At 45.2% G+C, this 20,870-nt stretch overlaps 1 protein-coding gene across 1 annotated transcript in view; it reads right to left on the bottom strand.

Annotated features, from left to right (window-relative positions):
- CDO1 (cysteine dioxygenase type 1) overlaps positions 1-10,459 on the bottom strand; it is a 31,693-nt gene extending 21,234 nt beyond the window's left edge. The window contains exons 1-2 of the mRNA XM_060235569.1: positions 10,002-10,459; positions 5,097-5,174 (exon numbers count right to left, since the gene is read on the bottom strand). Coding sequence (XP_060091552.1) covers positions 5,097-5,174; positions 10,002-10,180 — 257 coding nt within the window. The 5' untranslated portion in view covers positions 10,181-10,459. The remainder of the gene's footprint in view (positions 1-5,096; positions 5,175-10,001) is intronic.
- Between the last annotated feature and the right edge of the window lie 10,411 nt (positions 10,460-20,870).

Raw genomic sequence — 20,870 nt, 5'->3', positions numbered from 1 at the left:
GTTGTTGTACTTGTAGAAGGTATGAATACCATGCTGAGTTCAGGCATCACAAACAATTAAACCGATTTTAAAACCAAGACAGAAAAAAAGTTGAAGTATTTAAAGTTATATCACAATCATTTTAATATTGATATTATTATGGTTGGGAGGGGCCCACAGAGGCAAAAGTGCCTAGGGCCCACAAAATTCATAATGCAGACCTGTCTACCAGCACATCCCGAGGAGCAGGAGTCAATACCTTTAGACCAACAAAGTTTTATTCAGAATGTAAGCTTTCATGTGCTCTAAGCACACTTCATCAGACAAGGAATCAGGTACAGTGAGAAACAAGGAATCGGGTACTGAGGAACAGCTCTCTCTGCTGGTCATTCCAACAGCATGAGGCTGAAGGAAGGCCAAACTCTTTCTCCCTTATTATTTTCTATTCCTCCATCACTGTCTGTGCAGGTTAAACCCTTTATCCGGGCTTCTACGTCACTACAAAGCAGTAATAAGTGTGCATAATCCACAAGGCAAAGCTGCAAATGGATTTGGTTAAATATCCTCCATCTGCTGCCTCTCCCTCAATGCAAACTTTCCTGTCCTTTCTCTGTTTAATGTGTCAAGCACATGCTTTCCTCAGCTGAAAAAAAGCTAATGGAGCAAAGTGACTGCCAGGGGTAAATGGTGGGTAAGGAAAGGTTAAGCATTCCACCTGCTGCTTGTCCTCAGCTTTGCAGCAGAGAAACCATTTCCCAGGTCCCAGTTTGCCTCCAAGCATCTACTGTTTGGCTACCCCCAAGAAAATTAACCAGCCAGCTACTAATCAACTGAGAGAATGAACAGAAAAAGAAGGAACATCTCTTTCATGCTATCATCACAGCACTTAAGCAGTAAACCACAGTGAGCCTGTATTGTGCTTAGTGTCTCAAGTGCATGATTGGGGAGATCCAAGTTCAAATACTTTCTCAGCCTTACTCCTCTCACAAAGAAGGCTGCAGATTTATACCCCACCCTTCTTTCTGAATCAAAGACCCAGAGAGGCTTACAATCTCCTATTTCAGGGGTGGCCAACGGTAGCTCTTCAGATGTTTTTTGCCTACAACTCCCATCAGCCCCAGCCATTGGCCATGCTGGCTGGGGCTGATGGGAGTTGTAGGCAAAAAACATCTGGAGAGCTAATGTTGGCCACCCCTGTCCTATATCTTCTCCCCCCACAACAGACACTCTGTGAGGTGGGTGGGGCTGAGAGGACTCTCACAGCAGCTGCCCTTTCAAGGACAACTCTGCGACAGCTATGGCTAACGCAAGGCCATTCCAGCAGCTGTAACTGGAAGAGTGGGGAATCAAACCTGGTTCTCCCAGATAAGAGTCTGCACACTTAACCACTACACCAAACTGGCTCTACACCAAAGCTGTTGTGAGGACTGGGGGGGAAAGAGGAAATCCTGCATACTACCCCCAAGTTCTTTGGAAGAGGGTGGAATAAAAGTACAACACTCTAAAGATGGCAGTGACTGTTTATAGCTGGACTTCAGCTATAGACAGTTATGAATATATTTCATCCCAAAGGGCAACATCAGCTATTCAAACTGACACCTGCAACAGCCAAGTATCAGTTGCAACCCACTGGAAACAAAATAATAGACACATTCTCTGCAGTGTTGCTAAGGATATTCAGAATGGATACTGGTGTTCTCAGATTTCATTAAAAAAAATAAGGGAAGCAAGGAACACTCTCTTTATCTCTGTACAGAGACTGCATTGGAGGCAGAGACATCACAATGTTCCTTCATTCAACATCTCACACAAAGCATTCAGGGCAATGGGGGTGGGGGACTACTACCACTGTAAGAAAATGCAAAGCCACACATCACCAGAACAGCCTTTTCTGATGAATAGGAATTGTGTTCCCTCACACTTCAACATTTCTAATACTTATTTATTTTACAGAAAGCAGAAATGAAATTATACAATACAATAATTCACCTGACCCCAAACCAGAACACAATCCACCTATTGCTTTTTATTAGGACCAACCAAATGACACATAACAGTGTGTGAGCTTCTGAATTCATTAGAACTCTTCAATAGGCCAGATGTAATAATTTTTTAAAAATATATATTTTACTTTGGGACTCACATGGTTGCTAACAACTTCATTCTATAATAACAGATGCCACATAGATTTTGCATCCAGCATATAACAAGATCTGACCCTTACAGAGAACTCCCCAAAAGCTATGTAGGTCTATAAATTTGTGGTTTACAAGAAACATACCCTGACCTGGATGGTCCAAGCTAGTCCAACCTTGTCATGTTCCCAGAAGCTAAGCAGGATTTGCTTTAGTTAGTAGTTGGATGGGAGACCACAAGGGAAACTCAAGGTGGCTATACAGATGCATGCAATGACAAACCACCTCTGTTCATCTCTTGCCTTGAAAAACCTACCAAGTCACCACATCTACTGTGATAGAAAGGTGTTTTCCACCCTCAAAAGAAATATACAGGACATTTTGATTGGTAGGCTGATGGCCAGGGACATAAAGCTATGAAACTGCTGCTCCACCTGTACTTCTTAAATACCTCATCCACATCCTTTCAGTGATTATTTACACTTGCCAGTAAGAATGACACACAGAGATTGTCACATTTGGCAACAGAATCTTTGTTGAAAGCCTCACTTCTATGGGATACCGATAGTAACAAACAGTCATAACAAAATATGGCCATCATTTCCCCATTTTTAAGCAGAAAATTAAAGAAGAGAGGCAGTAGTAGGGAAGAATTGTGCAAAGAGAGGCTTGGCATCAAAGTTGTGGTTCTCTGTGTTAGAGACTTGCAAATGGCTGTAGATCCAGGTGGGCAGCCATGTTGGTCTGAAGCAGAAGAACAAAGTTAGAGTCCAGTGGCACCTTTAAGTCCAACAAAGTTTTATGCGATGTATGAGGTTTCATATGCACACACACTTCCTCAGATTCATTGAAATGGAAGGTAACAATTCAAACATAATCAGAGGTGGACCAGCAAATTAGCATGCAACATGATGAAGATGTTTTAAGATAGGTGAAGACAAAACAGGAATAACAAGCTAATGGATGATGAGAGGTCAGAGGTTCCAGGAGTCAAGTAGCACCTTTAAGACCAACAAAGTTTTATTCAGAATGTAAGCTTTCGTATGCATGCATACTTCTTCAGACAAAGGAATGGGGTACAGTGAACAGAAATACATATAGTTTGTGGGTTAAGATAGTTTGTGTAAACTGATACAAGGTTAGGATCAAATGGCAAAATAGTGTAATAAACTGGAAGACCATTTGGTCTAGATAGCATTTGTGTGGGAGACCAATAAAAGGTAATACAATTAATAGGCAACTTTTATTACCTTTTATTGGTTTCCCACGCAATTGCTATCCAGACCAGAAGCTTGCTATCCAGGAGAAGAGGATGATCTAAGTCACTTTGGGTCCCCATTGGGGATGTAAATGAATTAACTAAAGAATGTAAATGAATTAACTCATGTTATTAGGTTCTATAAGAGTATTAGTTGAGTGTGGAGGGGGGACAAAGTTGGCATCTTAGTGTTGCAAGGCTTGGTTCCTGTGTTTCTGTTGGGTGATCCATGGTTGTTTGTAAGAAGCTGTATTGACTTGGGGGTTGTCTAAGTGAAAAACAGTATGTGTGTGTATACACACACTGACTGAGCATAATAGAGCAGGCAGCCACCTAGTGCTAGTTCATACAGCAGCAAGAGTAGCCACAAAACAAACAGCATCCATCAGAAGTCCTTTAAGTGGCTCCTTCCAAAACATAGAAGGCCAAATTTATGTATGTCATTTGAATTACCTGACAACTCTTCCCTGTTGGTGTGCACATATGAAAAGCAAAAAGGCACTTTTAAATGTGCTTGCATTGGGTTTCTGAGTCAGTTGACAGCCAAACCAGAAAGATAGTTTAAAACTGCATTCCAGTTTTCCTGCATTTTATAATGTACCAAGAAGTATAGCTTATTGTATAGGCTATATTTCTTCTATCCAAACTGTTTCTGTCTTTGCCTCCCCAACAGACACACAAACACATAGATCTCAGGCCCACTCTAGAGTGTATACTTGTCTTGTTCACTATCCGTTGTGGCTGTAAAAACCTCTTCTAACCACTACCATTCATTGATAAAACATTGGCTGATCATTACCAAACAATAAAAAATATAAAAGATGGTCACTTAACAACCGTGTCAAACATGCAGCCTGGCAGCCAAATCAGGGCTCCTATCAGCCCACCCTGCAGCAACTGGCTGTCATCTGCTTCCATCTTTCTCTCTCTTGCTTCCTTCTGCATAGTGGCCTGCTTTGCCAGGCTTGCTTAATTGCACAGGAGCTACAGAGCAAAACCTCTCTTTTCTCCATTGGTTGAGGCTCCTCTCTTGGAGAGGAAGGGGGGCAGAACTTGCTTTGCCAGGCTCTCTCAATCCCTCAGCAGAACCACTGAGCCAAGCCTCCCTTCCTTCTGTTGGCTGAGGCTCCTCTCCCACCTGGTCCCCTGGGGAAGGAAGGAAAGAGCCAGAGCTTCTTTTGCCCAGTTCCCTGGATCCCATGGGAGAAATACAAAGAAAGCACCTTTAAGACCAATGAGTGCTAATGTTTTAAGCATGTTTTATCTGAAGCTTTTAAAAATATTTAATTGTGTTTGTCTGGGTCCTTTATAAAGTTTCTATCTCTGCTATCTAATCATAAATAGAAACACACAGCCCATCCCTGTCTTGATAATGTCAAATCTGGCCCTCATAACAAATGAGTTTGACACTCCTGAGTTAATAACTAGTTCACTGTGTTTATAACAGATTTGGGTTTTTCATAAATACTGAGCTAAAAAAGTTTCAAGCAGTGGATCTACCTAAAAATTTGGAAGTGTCAGATATAAACTGACAAAGACATTCTGGATGAAAGGTTTGACCTTCAGAGCAATCTATATCTACACTAGGTTATAAAACAAAGTATGCAAACTATGTGAAACAGATATTTGGACTCTTCATAGCTGTGCTGTTTAAAACTGGCACAGATGCATTATTTTGACATGTTATTTTACCTTGTTAAAAATGTATATATTTTGTTACAAACCTGCCATGTCCTTCTCCCCAGCATAAAATCATCAAATTGAACTTTCCATTTCCTTTATCCACAAGATTTCTTGTATATCTGAAATAAAAACATGTTTTTCTTTTTTAACATCATCAGAAAGTGGCAGAACAAATATCAAAAGCATACATCCTTGACTAGCATCTTCAAGCATAAAAAACAGGGATGTAGAAACACTCATATTTCCATCTATCCAGTCCCCCCCTTATCAAGCATTATTTCTTTGGAGTTGTATGACAATTCTACTTAGTAGATTTTGATTTTTTGAGCTATGGATACCCACTATGTACTTGCATCTTGGTTATTAATGCAACCTGCCACACAGTTATAAAAGGGAACTGATATCATAATCTATACAGTACAATCCTATGCAACATTACTGCAGTTAAAGCCTGCATAGTGCAATCCTTTTAATATGTTCAATATACTAAATTCTTATTATGCATATTTAAAACCAACAATTATCCAAGTGATGGACCACAAAACCCCAGCTCCACCAATGCATTTAAAACAGTCCTCTCTCAATATTGCAGTTATTCTGTTTATTCATTCATTTAATTCATTTACGCCCTGCCTTTCTCCCCAATGGTGACCCAAAGCAGTTTACATCATTCTCCCCCCCACAGTTTATCCTCACAACAATCCTGTGAGGTAGGTTATGCTGAGAGTGCCTGAATGGCCCAAAGCTTCCATGGCATGAGTGGGGATTCAAAACCTGGTCTCTCAGATCCTAGACTGACACTCTTAACTGCTGCACCACACTGTCTCTTAGTTTTGGTTCTTAGTTTCTACTATCCAAACACATAAATAAAAATAAAGAGACCAATAACAACCAACCAGCAGCAAGACAATAAAAGTAGCATCACTGAAATGTATCACAAAGGCCAATAGCAATTAAAGTCAGCAGTTAAAACTAGACAAGAAATCAAGGGGGGGGGAATACTAACAACTGTCATTGCATATAATCTTTCAAAGAATAATCTAAGGCAGGTCTACTCACAAGTAAGTCCTAGTTTATTCAGCAGTGTTTACTCTCAGATGAGTGTTTTTGGGATTGCAGCCACAATCGTTCTCACAACTGAATGCTTCTCTTTAGCTGTGGCTCTGATTGAAGCTCATTTAAATTTTACATTTCTAGATCTGAGCAACAGTCCAAAAGACAGACTGGAATTTGTGGAGATACCCTACTCAAATCCATATTGAAGTCAGAATTTTAGAAGCCAAAAACATACCTGGAAAAGCTACTTTTAAGACAAAATTCAGCAACACTGTTTAGAAAAAATATATAAGGCTCTGCAAAGTAACTACTGAGTGAAGTTACAGCATTGAGAATATTACACAGAACTTCCTTGACAAAGATGTGGGCAAACGTATCACTAGACAAGTCACTTTCCTATCATACTTCCCCTATTTAAACTGGGTTTTTTAAGGACAAATTTCTTTTAACGTGTGCAAAGTTCCTGGAGAAATGCCAAGGCATAGGACATTCTGCCAACCAAGGTAAGAACCAACTAGTTGAACTGCACGCACTGCAAGGGCTGCACAATAATCCAAGTTTAAGAAACTGTCAAAAAACAAACCAACCCAACCCCTAACACAATATTGTAACGGGCGGGGGTGGGGAGTTCCGAAGAGAAATCCCTAAATAAGATTAAGCCAGGTCGTGCATTTTCAATTGACGAGGGCAGCTAACGCCCAACCAAAATATTTGATTGGATGGTCTCTTTTAAATGTTACCACCGGCTTGGGCGGGTCACACAATTCTAATATGACGGCGGCGAGTTTGCAGATATTCAGAAGGACGCAGGAAAAGCCTTCCAAAAAGAAACATCTAGGAGGTCCGGAGAAGTCACAAGAAGTTATTGATTTGCTGACGCGCTGTTTATCACAAACATCGACCGGATGATTCAGCGACGTTGTCACAGAACACAATAAAAGCAGAATTTGAGACATCATTATTGCTTTTTATCTAATCGGATTTGGGGCGCGGAGATAACACCGCGCTTGGCACGGCTTCGATTCGACGGGGCCTCCCTGGCTTACCACTTTACAGCTGAAATGACACTTTGCAGCGCAATTGCCAAGGGCGCCCCTCTCAGCCAGAGACCGGAGGACTCCCTGACGCCCCCTGGCCAAGTCGCTTCTACCGCCCCTTATGTCAACCCCGCAGCCATTGGCCGAGCAGTTCGCGGGTGTAGCTAAAGGACGGCCGCCATTGGCCAGCGGAGCCTCTCCCCCTCCCTACCTCCTTCTCTGCGCGGCACTCGGGAAAGGCTGGGCAAGGAGCGGGAGGGGCAGAGCAAAGGAAAGGCTGCGCGGGGAGGGAGGGAGGGGGGTGTTGCTGCTCGCGGCTCTCTCTAGCTGCTGCGGACCTGGAGCTCTCCACACGGCTCCGCGGGCGCTCCAATGCACACGGGCCTCTCAAAAGAGCATTTCAGCACCCCCCCTCCCTCTCGCAACCGTGTGGAAAAACCCAAGGGAAGTTTAACAGAGGCTTATTGCACGTTTCAGGACTGATAGCCTTGTAAACAGGTTGATTTGCAATCGCTTGCACTTTACAACGCACCTGTGATTGTAAGCCTCCTTCCTTCCCACCCACATGGGTTTCTCCGCGACCTGTCAGAGAAGGCCCAGGGGAGCAGACCGAGAGGGCTGAATGCTCATTTCAGCAGGTACCTCTCTGTGTTAATGTTAGTTTGGATTAAAACAAGTTGTGCGTTCGGGGTTTGTTTAAAACCAACATATCTGGCATTAAGCAGCATGGCTACTTCCCCACAGGAATTTTCTCCTTTATGGAATGCAGGAAATACCCCCAATTAAATGAGAGTTCACTCTGAGCATTCTCTCCTGAGTCAATTCCTGTGGTTCCTGTAAATTGGATAAAAAATAAACCTCATTTGAACAGTGGAGTGGCTGTGGGTCCCCAGACAGCCACCCCAGATTTCCTTCTTTGGACAGGACAAAACTAAATTCTGTGCTTTCTCTGCCTGCCCCAGCTGAGTTCTTCTGTAGCTTTACCAGTGCAGTCCAGCTGGGAAAAGGAAAGGCAAAGAAAGACTTCCAGGACCGGGGGGGGGGGGGGGGGGGGGGCTTAGCTTCTGTCATGATTTTGATGTAAAAATTGAGGGGGGGGGACACCATTCAGTTCACTTGCAAAGTGCAACTGGGACCCTCCCATTGTGCTTTTTTGGACCACAAGTTAGTGGGATTCTAAAAACTAACAAGTCAACAGGACTGCCTATCAGGAGCCAGAAAGTACTGTGTCTTTTTCTGCTGCTGCTTCAATCAGCCAAGCTATCGGTCCTCCTAGTCTGGGAGAAGTGGAGAAAATTAGTCAGTTGGCTATATGTTGATAAAATTTGGCTGAACAAATGAATAATAAGGGAATGAGAGTACCATGGTGGTGGGGGAGTTTTCAAATCTGGATCTCCCTGATCCTAGTATGATGCTCTATCCACGACACTGTAACGATGTACAGTCTGTTGATGCTCATGTGGTGACTGGAGCCAATTCCCCCCTTTAAAAGACTGGCTGTGTCAATACTGCCCCCCCCTCTCAAAGTGCAGACTGAGAGACTGGAGCCAATTCCCCCCTTTAAAAGACTGGCTGTGTCAATACTGCTCCCCTCTCTCAAAGTGCACTGCTGGCCCAGGTACTTCCCAGGCAGTCTAGGAACTCCAGCTGGGAAGGGCTCCTTAGGGCAGTCTCTGGATTCTCCATGCAACAGCAGCTGGTGTCAGGCAGCAAAGCCACATGACTGCTCAGGTCTCACTCAGAATCACGGATAGCATGAAAGTAGCAGGAAGAGTTGGGAAGAGGAATTAGGAGCAATAAAAGTCATTTGGTGGCCAAAGGGCAATATAAGGGTGTAATCATGGGAGTTTTGGACCTGCACTTTGCAATCACCTTTTCTGTGACAACAACCTGGACGTGCTAATATAGGAAAAAAGCAAGAAGGAATAAATTACACCAGCTCCACACTGGGATGCGGGGACTGCTACCACCACACATGACCCATGAAAAAGAAGCCCTGACTTAGAGCTCCTCTGGGACCCAAACAGATAGGCCATAAGCTTAATGTAATAAATAAATGCCTTTCTAACCACTGGTTTAGACTGGGTTTTTAAAAATATTTTTTCCAACTTATCTTATTTTTGCACTGTTTCTATTTCAAGTGCATTCTTCAAGAGCCAGACATTTAAAAAAATTGAGGTAAAAGAATCATCTTTTTAATTGCAAGAAAATTCATAAAACCGAAGTTTAACAAGAAAGAGCCGACCAGTGCAGGGAGATGGAAGCCAGAGCAATACCACTTGCCAGTAAGACCACACTATAAAGAACTTCCATCCGGGGCAGAAGAGCTGGACACAGGACCGCGGCCCGCCAGACATCCCAAGGTCCCTGCCTGCGTGGAAGAGTCCTCCCTCTGGTCAGACTCGGAATCTTGCCCAAAACGCCTTCTCTTGGGCACTGAGCTCTCCGGCTGTTTCCAAGGGGTTCAATTCATCCTAAAGTTTCCAGTCAGCTTCTGGCCTCCCATCACTCCAAACATCATTTTTAACTACTCAACCCAATTTGGTTCCAGGATCTAGTACGGGAGCTGCTTTCTGGAGAGAGCATCTGCCAGCTATCAAGAGACAAATCATACATTGTAGCTGCATTTTTATTAAAACGGCAGATATATTTGAAGTGACTCGAGTACCAAAACTCAGTTGGTAACGCTGAGCTTTACTGCGCAAGGAACGGAAGCCGTCTCCACGGAAATCGTATCTACCGAAGGGCTATTTTAACAAAGGCCATTCGTCTGAAAACCGAGCGCGGAGACTAGAAAGCCAGTCTCCGTCGCTTTCCCTTCTACCCTGAGGAGCCCAGGAGAGTCGATTTTACCTGAACTGGTCAAACTGGGCATACTTGGTCCACTCTTCGGGGTTACTGTCGTAGGATTCCATCACGTTTTGCACTTCTGCCACATTGACTTTCTCGCCAGAAAACAACTGATGCAGGATCTCGACCAGCTCTTCTAACGTCCGTGCTTTCCATACTTCGGTCTGCACTGGCTGATCCATAACTCGCTTGCCTCCCTCCAGGCGGAGAACGCTTCAAGTCGGAGAAAAGAAGACAAGCTGCGCCGCGCCCTCTCGCGCACAGCAAAAAAAGAAAAAAAATCCGCTTTCCTCCACAGCCGGCGGCTTCTCTTCCCTCTATTTATCTCTCGGAGTTACACTGGGACTGTACCAAGTGCCCACGGAGGGTGGAGGGAGGCTCCACCACGCCGCTTTAGCTAGCGATAGGCGCTTGCGGCACGCTGGAAAAAAGGACACCCCCACCTTCGCAGCCAAAGAGCTTGCGTAGAGCTTTGGCAAAGCCCCTCGGCTTTTTCAAGGTGGGGCGTCTGCGCTGCTTTCTCTTCGCTTTCCTGCGCTGTTTCTTAACCCGGCCTGGATTAAATCTCTGCTCCTCAGCAGCAGCGCTTTGGAAGTCCCCGGACACGCCAAGAAAATAAGGAGTCTTGGTCAAGTAAAACCATTTATTTATCCCAATCGTTTGCACAGTTTGCTTTGCCTTTTCCAAAGATGGTCGGGGGCTCTGGCCTCTTAAATTCAATCTCCCTCGCTGCAATATGCAATTCAGGGCAAACCGCTTAATAGTGCAACCCTAAATAGTTACACCCTTCCTAAAACTACTGTCTTCAAGGGGCCTAGAAAGGTGAACTTTGTTTAGGATTTAATCATTTAAGTCGAAAGCATCTTTCAAAGTCAATGCAAGCCAGAAGCTTAAACAGGGACCACCCATCCTTCAGCCTCTGTTAATCACCCTGTTAACAGTCCAGTGGTCCAAGATTAATGGACGATAAAGAACAATCCCTCTCCCTTCTTCAAGGCAGGTTTTTCAGCAATATAAGAATGCTTTTAAAAATTTATTTACATTATTCACACACCCTTTCTCCCCAATGGGGAGCCAAGCCAGTGTACAATAGCATTCTCTCCACATCCCCTTTATTCTCAAAACCATCTGAGGCAGGTTATTAGATTTTTTAGATCACCACCCACCCAAAGGGTCTTGTGGCAATTTACAACATTAAAACCAATAAGGTAAAAAACACAAAACAAATAGCAAATATAAAATTTAACATAAAATACATGGCAATCACCGTACCACTATTAAAATAGCAAACTTTGCCACGTCATGGTGCGACCGAATGTCCGGCGGTATAACCGGATGGGCAGGCTGGGCTCACCAACCTCACCAGCCAAGAGAAGGAAAACTCTAATATCAAACCAGGGCAGATAGAGCTCGTTAATGTAACACCTACCACCTGGAGGACTCGCTGCCGGTGTCCCGGCTTACTGGGCCATGGCAGATGACCCCAAAGTGAAAGGGTGGAGCCAGTACAGCGCACACTGTGCTTCACCTAAAAATTCCTCTGCGCAGGCCTGAAGGGCATATCCACATCCACAACCCACAACACACCAAGTCCTGCAGCGATGGGCAAGGGGCGAAATGGCAGGTGGAAGATGCCACTGGAAGCCGCAGTCCCGATCCTGCATGTAGGCGGTTCAGGGTATTGGTCGCCTGATGCTGACCCGGAGACGAAAGCATCTTTCGGCAGCACCCTGAACGACCAAGCAGCCTTATCTAGGGACAGCACTGCTTGCTCCACACGGAGAGGGGCCTAGAAAAGGTGGCCTAAACAAAGCTCGTCTCCCCCACCCCAGTTGGCTAGCCGCGGTCAACGGGCATCCCTACTTGCGGTCAAAAAATAACAACAAAGAAAAGGCATGCACCTGCCTCACAAAGTGTGCAAAGACTTAAGCTTGCGTGTTGGAACATCAGAAACATGCTTGACACAGTAGACAGTGGTCGCCCTGAACGACGCTCTGCTCTAGTTGCCCACGAACTTCTCAGGTTGAATATTGACATAGCAGCTCTCAGTGAGGTCCGTTTCCCTGAGGAAGGTAGTCTTCAAGAACATGGTGCTGGCTATACCCTCTACTGGTCGGGTAAGTCAAAGGCTGAGAGCCGCCTTTCTGGCGTTGGCTTCATGGTCAGGAACTCCATTGCCTCCAAACTCAAAAACCTACCAACAGGTCACTCAGATCGCATCATGTCCATGCGCCTCCCACTTCAAAACAAGCAGCATGCAACACTCTTCAGTGTGTATGCCCCAACCCTTCAAGCAGATCCTGCAGAAAAGAACAAGTTCTATGCTGATCTACGCAACCTCGTACGGAAGACCCCTACAGAGGACAAGGTGATCGTCCTTGGCGACTTCAATGCCAGAGTAGGTAAAGACTCGGAAGCCTGGAAAGGAGTACTTGCCAAACACGGCATTGGCAACTGCAATGATAACGGGCGCCTCCTGCTAGAATTCTGCACGGAGCACCAGCTCACCATCACCAACACTATCTTTCAGCAGAAGAACAGCCTGAAGACAACCTGGATGCACCCACGGTCCAAGCACTGGCACCTTATCGACTACATTCTGGTGCGCCAGAGAGACCTTCGAGATGTCTTACACACCCGAGTAATGCCCAGTGCAGAATGTCATACGGATCATCGTCTTGTACGCTGCAATCTCCGTCTTCACTTTAAACCCACACCCAGGAGAGGAGGTATCCCTTGGAGGAAGCTTCAGGTTGGCAGCCTTCAGTCAGCCGAAGTTAAAATTGCCTTCCAGGCAAAACTCCAGTCAAGAATTGAGGACCCCAGTTGCCCCACAGACCCTTCTCCAGAAGCACTCTGGGAACACTTAAAAACTACCATCCTGTTGATCTCTGAAGAAGTCCTCGGGTTCTCCACAAGGAAAAACAAGGACTGGTTTGACGAGAACAATCAAGAGATCCAAGAATTACTAGCGAAAAAGAGATCTGCCTACCAAGCACATCTTGCTCAGCCCTCCTGTCCCGGGAAAAAAGCAATCTTTTGCGCTGCATGTAGCATCCTCCAGCGCAAGCTTCGAGACATTCAGAACGAGTGGTGGACCAAGCTTGCAGAGAGAACCCAGCTGTGTGCAGACACTGGTGATTTAAGAGGGTTCTACGAAGCCCTGAAGGCAGTATATGGCCCATCATATCAGGCTCAGAGTCCCTTGCGTAGTGCAGACGGCCAAGTGCTCCTCACAGACAAGGCATCCATACTGAACCGGTGGTCGGAGTATTTTCAGGCTCTCTTCAGTGCCAACCGCGTAGTTCAAGATTCAGCAATCTACCTCACCCCACTTCAACCAGTGAAAACAGAGTTGGATGAGATCCCCACCCTAGAAGAGACTGTTAAAGCCATCAAGCAACTGAAAAGTGGCAAGGCAGCAGGAGTTGATGGAATCCCACCAGAGATCTGGAAGCATGGGGGCACAGTACTACATAGCACACTTCACAAAGTACTTGTCACCTGCTGGGAACAAGGCAAACTACCACAGGACTTTCGCGATGCAATCATCATCACTCTACATAAGAACAAAGGAGAAAAGTCAGACTGCTCCAACTACTGGGGGATAACCCTGCTCTCCATCACAGGCAAAATCCTTGCCAAAATACTCCTGAACAGACTTGTGCCCACCATTGCAGAAGAACTCCTCCCAGAGAGCCAGTGCGGCTTCAGAGCTAACAGGAGCACCACCGACATGGTATTTGTTCTCAGGCAGCTCCAAGAGAAATGCAGGGAACAGAACAAGGGTCTATATGTGACATTTGTCGACCTTACCAAAGCTTTCGATACCGTTAGCAGGAAAGGCCTGTGGCAAATCTTGGAACGTTTAGGATGTCCCCCAAGGTTCCTCAGCATGATCATCCAGCTACATGAAGACCAGCAAGGCCAAGTGAGACACTGCAACGACCTCTCGGAGCCCTTCCCAATAGGCACAGGTATAAAGCAAGGCTGCATTCTCGCGCCAACTCTCTTTATGATCTTCTTTAGCATGATGCTTCAAAGAGCCGCAGTAGACCTAGATGATGACGATGGTGTCTACATCCGCTATCGCACTGATGGAAGCCTGTTCAACCTGAGGCGACTAAAGGCTCACTCCAAGACAATGGAAAAACTCATCCGAGAGCTACTATTTGCTGATGATGCTGCACTCGTCTCCCACTCGGTATCAGCTCTGCAGCATATGACGTCCTGCTTTGCAGAGGCTGCCAAGCTATTCGGCCTAGAAGTTAGTCTGAAGAAGACAGAAGTTCTCCACCAGCCTGCACCCCAGGAAGATTATCACCCTCCCTGCATCACTGTGGGTGAATCAGTTCTGAAGACAGTCCAGCAGTTCAGCTACCTAGGGTGCATCATGTCCTCAGATGCCAAGATCGACAAGGAGATTGACAACAGGCTGGCAAAGGCATTTGGCCGACTGCACAAAAGAGTGTGGAGCAACAAGCATCTGAAAAAAGGCACAAAGATCAATGTTTACAAAGCGGTTGTGATGACAACCCTCATCTACGGCTCCGAATCGTGGGTTTTATACCGTCATCACCTGCGACTCCTTGAGCGCTTTCATCAGCGCTGCCTTCGCACCATCCTCAACATCCACTGGAGTGACTTTGTGACCAACACTGAAGTCCTCAAGAGGGCGGAGGTTACAAGCATCGAGGCACTGCTGTTGAAGACGCAGCTGCGCTGGGCAGGGCATATTTCTAGGATGGAAAACCACCGCCTTCCCAAGACTGCCCTGTATGGCGAACTTTCCACCGGCCATCGAAATAGAGGGGCACCAAAGAAGAGGTACAAGGACTCCTTGAAGAAATCCCTTGGCACCTGTCGCATCAACCATCACCAGTGGTCTGACCTAGCCTCAGATCGCAAAGCATGGAGGCACACCATCCACCAGGCTGTCTCTTCCTTTGAGAACGCACGCATAGCTGGTCTTGAGGACAAAAGGAGATTGAGGAAGAATCGCACTGCTACAGCACCAACCCCAAATCAGACTTTTCCCTGCAGCCACTGTGGCCGGATCTGCCTGTCCTGCATTTGTCTTGTCAGCCACCAGCGAGCCTGCAGCAGACGTGGACTACTGCACCCTTCTTAAATCTTCGTTTGCGAAGTCAAGCCGAGAGAGAGAGATTAAAATAGCCCAAGCATGGTTACCCTCCAAAGGCCAACCTAAACAATTCAGTTTAGCATGCCCCGTGGAAATTAAACAAGTCCAACAGGGAATGGGTATCATCTGAGAGTGCATTCCACAGGACAGGGCCATAGTCAGTGGTGGGGCAGTAGGGACGGTGCCCCCTCTCATAATTCGGGTTGCCTCTACTCCCAGCCTGCTGGTCTCCCTTCCCTCCCCCTGGAGGTAAAGCAGCCTGGGGTGACCAGTGTCGAACATGCGGTTTCTCTCCGGCACCGACTCCGTTTGCACCTCCCCTTCTTTCCCCTTGCCTGCCAGCTGAGCAGAGAGGGGGTTCAAACAGGATAGAAAATCCTGGTTATGTGCCTGCAGGGACTGCAACTGAGAAGGCCCATCCCATGGTGACAGCTAACTGAGGCATCTTGGGATTAGGCACCTGCAAGAGGCCTCTAGATAATGACCAGAGGGAGCATGGAGGTTTGCAGTTTGAGAGGCTATCATGTAGGTATGAGGATCCCAGACTGTTAAGAAGCGGTTGGATTTATACCCTGCCCTTCACTACCCAAAGGAGCCTCAAAGCAGCTTACAATCTCCTTTCCCTTCCCAAACAGACACCTTGTGAGGTAGGAGAAACTGAGAGCTCTCACAGAAACTGCTCATGAGCAGAACAGCTCTGAGAACTTGTGGCTGACCCAAGGTCACATCAGCAGGTGCATGTGGAGTGGAAAATCAAACCCAGTTCTCCCAGGTAAAAGTCTGCTCACTTAACCACTACACCAAACTGGCTCTCTAACCCTAACCATTTAAAGGTTAACAGCAACACCTTAAATTGGATCTAGAGACTAATGGGTAGCCAGTGTAGCTGCAACAGTATTGGAGTAATATGAGTTGACCATGATGTTAGGCTGAGAGTAACAGGCCCAAGGACACCCAGCAAGCTTCCAGGGAAAAGTAGAAGATTCAAAAGGAGGTCCTCGAGATCCTTGTTCAGCACTAACCAGCACCATGCATTAGGCACTTTGAATATGGAAGAAGGGGCATTATCCCAGAGTTTAGCAAAGTACAAGTTAAGAGAGAAGAAAGCAAGCTTTTTATAAGGGAAGAATCTTTATAAGAACCATATTGCATGCATTTGTCACACACATACAATGCTTTCACGTACCGTATGTGTTTGCCTATTGTGCACGTGTCATTTCAGCATGTTGCCTCATAATAATAATAATAAATTTTATTTGTATCCCGCCCTCCCCACCTAGGCAGGCTCAGGGCGGCTAACAACAAGTTCAATAAAATTATACAATATATAATAAGTTTAAAACAGCATTTAAATTATACAATAATTTAAAACAACAATATCTAAAACCAGTTCCGGTTGTCTAAGCCATTCCATAATTTAATTTAACGGCGGCGGTGATGTTCCTGATGTTATTCTGTGCATTTATATAATGGCAGAGATCACTAGATAAATCGTTTGGTGGGTTGAACAGCCATCTTGTCAGCGGTCTACAAAGGCCTGCTTGAAAAGAATGGTCTTACAGGCCCTGCGGAATTGGTCCAGATTCCGCAGGGCCCGCACCTCCTCTGGGAGCTGATTCCAGAGACATGGGGCTGTAACAGAGAAGGCCCGTGCCCGGGTGCTCTGTAATTTTGCCTCCCTTGGCCCAGGGATAGTCAGCATGTTCTTCCCTGCTGACCTCAGTGCTCTTTGGGGCTCATATGGGGAGAGACGGTCCCTCAGGTAGGCAGGTCCTTGGCCATATAGGGCTTTAAAGGTGATAACCAGCACTTTGTAGCGGACGTGGTATGTAACTGGCAGCCAGTGCAGTTCACGCAGGCTCAGGGCAACTTTGCCTGTTACTCGCTCTCAGAAAGCAAGCTTCTAAAGGCACATCACTGTGACACTACTTCTCCCCCTAAGCAAGCAACACAGTTGATGAGATTGTTCATCTCTTTCGTATGGAGAACTATGCTGCTGCAGAAAGACTGTCTTACTGCAGCCCAGTAACAGTTTATCTCTGTTCTGAAATAGGAAGTGTTGTAGTTACACATTGTACAAATACAATAAACATTAAAACAGTGTTACATTTAACTTGAAAATCAAGTTTGAACCATTCTCACTTCCAGTTTACATATTATGGACTATCAGACATACACCCAATACCCAACCAAAAGAGCAAAGTATGTTAAATATAAGCTTGAGTGTACAATAGAGATTTAAACACTGTATTGTTAAAATCACATTTTTAAAAGGGGGAATGTGTTTATTAACATAATCCACACCTAAATTGAGGATTTTAATATCTCAGTTCCTTTTAACTCCCGAGTGGGGTATACCTATAAAAACTTGATACATTCCAGCCCCGTAGCCAGGATTTGAAGAATTAGGGGGCCCTGATTTTTTTCAGGGGGCACATAGTGGCCCCAACCTCCATGGCCTTCTCTCCTACCACCACTGAGGAGGAAAGCTGCCAGCTCGCTGCCATACAGCCTCCCCCCTCCCCACAGCTGCCCCAAGGTGATCCCTTTCCACCCCTCTTCCAGCAGCTCTGGTGGAGAGCCACTCAGAGGTTTAGATACATGCTGCATGGTCTCCTGCCCTTACCTGTAGCATGCTCCAGCTAAGCAAGCCCGGCAGGACAAGGGGGGGTGGAAGGCACCACCAAGTCGCAACTGATTTCTGGGGCTACAAGACCTCCAATTTGGATTTTTTTTCCTGTCGGAGGGCGAGTCGAGGCTGCCCAAGCGCAGCTCCCACCCTCACTCGGGTGGCCAGCAAGACCTGCCAGAAAACCCCTGCAGGCGAACATCACCTCTCCACTGATCCCCAGCCCCGGACTGCAGCCGGGATCTCCACTTGTGTGCGCCAGCCTACCTTACCCTGCCCTGTCTGCAATGGAGCCATCCGCCCCCTACCACCGCCGCCCCACTTGAGGGCTGGAATGGCCTCTTCTTACAGGCACCCTCTAGCCCAACTTCAGCCCAACGTGGAGCTTAACTTTCAGTCCTGGGCGCTGAATGTGCCCCGTTGTTTCTGCTTGCTGAGGGGTCAGATATTTCCTCCAGCCCCTAAGCAAGCAGAAACAAGATGGAGCTTAACTTTCAGTCCTGGGCACTGAAAGTGCCCTGTTGTTTCTGCTTGCTGAGGGGTCAGAGAATTCTTCCGGCCCCTAAGCAAGCAGAAGTGTATGATCACATCTCCTAAGCAAGGAGAAGCAAAGGTGTATGATGATGACAGAATGGAGAAGGATGCAGCTGAGGCACTGGAGGCTGGTTAGGGGCCCCAAGTCAGGGGGCCCTGCCTAGCAGTCAGGGGGCTGTGCCCCCACAGTCCCCCTCATAAGGGCCTGATACATTCCATTCATACAGCTCTCAAGCTGAGGTCTTTCACATGACCTAGTGCCAGGTCCTTTCAAGTGGAGATGCCAGGGACTGAACCTGAGACCTTCTGCATGCCAAGCAGAGGCTCCACCACTGAACCACCATCCTCCTGTGGTTCACAACATTTAAGTTTAATACATCCCTAAAATTAATTATTATTCTTTTTTCAAATGGTCTTAAGTTTATCTTGGTTTCTCAAGCACCTTCTCTGGCTCACTTCACAGTGTTTGCCTCAGTGTTTTGAACCCAGTTCTGAAAGCTGTTTCTTGAAAACAGCCATATACAGCCATTGGATCCCCAAGCACAATTAGCAATAACAGTTCTTCAAACAAAAAGGTCCTACTGAAACTTGAACATCTAGTCCCTAATCTATGGTACAGGGGTGTTGGGTTAAAGAGATGCAGTTTGCACAGTACTTACCTTGTATGTTCTGTAGCACACTAAGTCACAAACCTAAGCATTGTCTCAAATCATATATACAATTTTAAAGAATTAGTGGCACTCCACCTGGATTAGTAAACTTAGCGGTCTTCATAAATGTACAGAAAATGGTTGAATTTCAAGCCTGAATCATATGAAATTCATCCAGTGCAACTGGTCCATGGACAACTACTATTTGCATTATACCGAAACCTTGGCTGCATGGCTTAATCTATGTGGCTCAGCTTACAGTGGTTCTGATGTGGAATTTCCCAGTGATATGTTGGTCCATAGTCATGTTATGATGCCCTTATTCTAGCCAGCAAACAGAGAAACCATGCTACAGCTAATTAAGTCTAAATCTGGTTAGCATCTGGGTGCGAGACCTCTTCAGAGCCTATGTAGGCCACCCTGAATTCCACAATGGAAGAAAAATCAGATAAAAAAATAAAACACCAGATTCATAACAGTTTTCATAAAAGTAGCTACATATTTTGTTTTGCATAATACATTGGGCCTTAATAAATCCAAACATGTTCTAGGAAATTGGTTTAACAAAACAACTAATGTTTTTGAAGTTGCAAAAAAAAATAGCTGACATTAAAATAATTAAGTATAACAATCTAATTATTAAGGAAATATTTTGGAAACCATAAATACCAAAAATTATGATTAATGAGAGTAAATAAAATTTGGCTCTACTTGAAAACCAGCATTCCACTGTTGATCAGAGGCAAATGCTGAATTCCAACCAGCAAAGTCTTCTCTGAATTGTTATTTCAATTACTGAGGATAAGATGAGCAAAGCTAATGTGTGATCTCTCCCTTCCTCCAAGGTCATTTTGAGTGTTCATAGTTATTCATTTACCATTATGATTCTAAAGAGGAACTAGTAGGTTCCTGCTGAAAAGGAGACAAGATGAAAGCCTAAAGGTCAAGAAGACTCTACAAGGGAATTAGGTGCTGAATGTACATACTGTGGGATCAGTGTATACTTCAATGCACCAAGTAATGGCAAAAGTAAATACCCTCAGGGACAGAAAATAGATGCTAAGTAGAATGATGAATGCAGAAGGTGTAAAATAGGAAACTGTTCAAAAAGCACACTTATGTTTTGCCATTACTTTATGTAGTGGTTAGAGTTGGTTCTTACCATGGGGAAACAGGAGATGAAATAAATCCTTTCCTACAACAAGTCTATATTTGAAAGGAGGTGCAAAACAGTCACTGAATAAGCATTGCTCTAAAATGCATTTTCTGTAGTAATTCAAATGCCATTATTCTAACAATAACAATCCTAAATATTCTTTCCTGGGAGTAAGTCCCACTGAATAAGCCTGAGTAAGATTCTGAGCAGACTTGCCTAGGATTGCTTTTTGTCATGCTGTCTGTGAAGAATTATACTCACTGGACTAAACCAAAGTGTAACTCCATAATCCATACAGTTACTGCGTTTACCAAGAACATTTTTACTTTATCAGAACAGCAGGTCTTTATACTGTCTATCAGAATAGCAGATTCCTATAATTTGAAATGACCACATCATTATAGCATCCTTTCAATGGGAATGTTGAGTTCTGTTCCCTTTTATATGCTTGCATAGAAAAGTCAGTGCAGTAGGATAATTTCCTTTATCCCTTGGAAGCTCCTTGATACATGTGCAGAGAAATTGTTTAAACCTGTTGCTTAAGGGACATAAGGACTGAAATAAAATTTGCAACTGCCAGTGTAACTTTAGGATCCCAATCACTCAATAGAAATGGTATTACCTCCGACACAGATAATCCAAGACAAGCAATTAAAAGAGTAATAATGTAACACATTTCGAGAACCTCATAAAAGGGACATTGCAACTGCATATGTGTTAAAGAATCAGTGAAACCAAACACAAACAGGTCCTTTCTGAA

The sequence above is a fragment of the Heteronotia binoei genome, chromosome 4 (genome assembly GCF_032191835.1).
Source record: "Heteronotia binoei isolate CCM8104 ecotype False Entrance Well chromosome 4, APGP_CSIRO_Hbin_v1, whole genome shotgun sequence".
Taxonomy (NCBI): Eukaryota; Metazoa; Chordata; class Lepidosauria; order Squamata; family Gekkonidae; genus Heteronotia; species Heteronotia binoei.
This window is presented reverse-complemented; position numbering and strand designations above follow the sequence as displayed.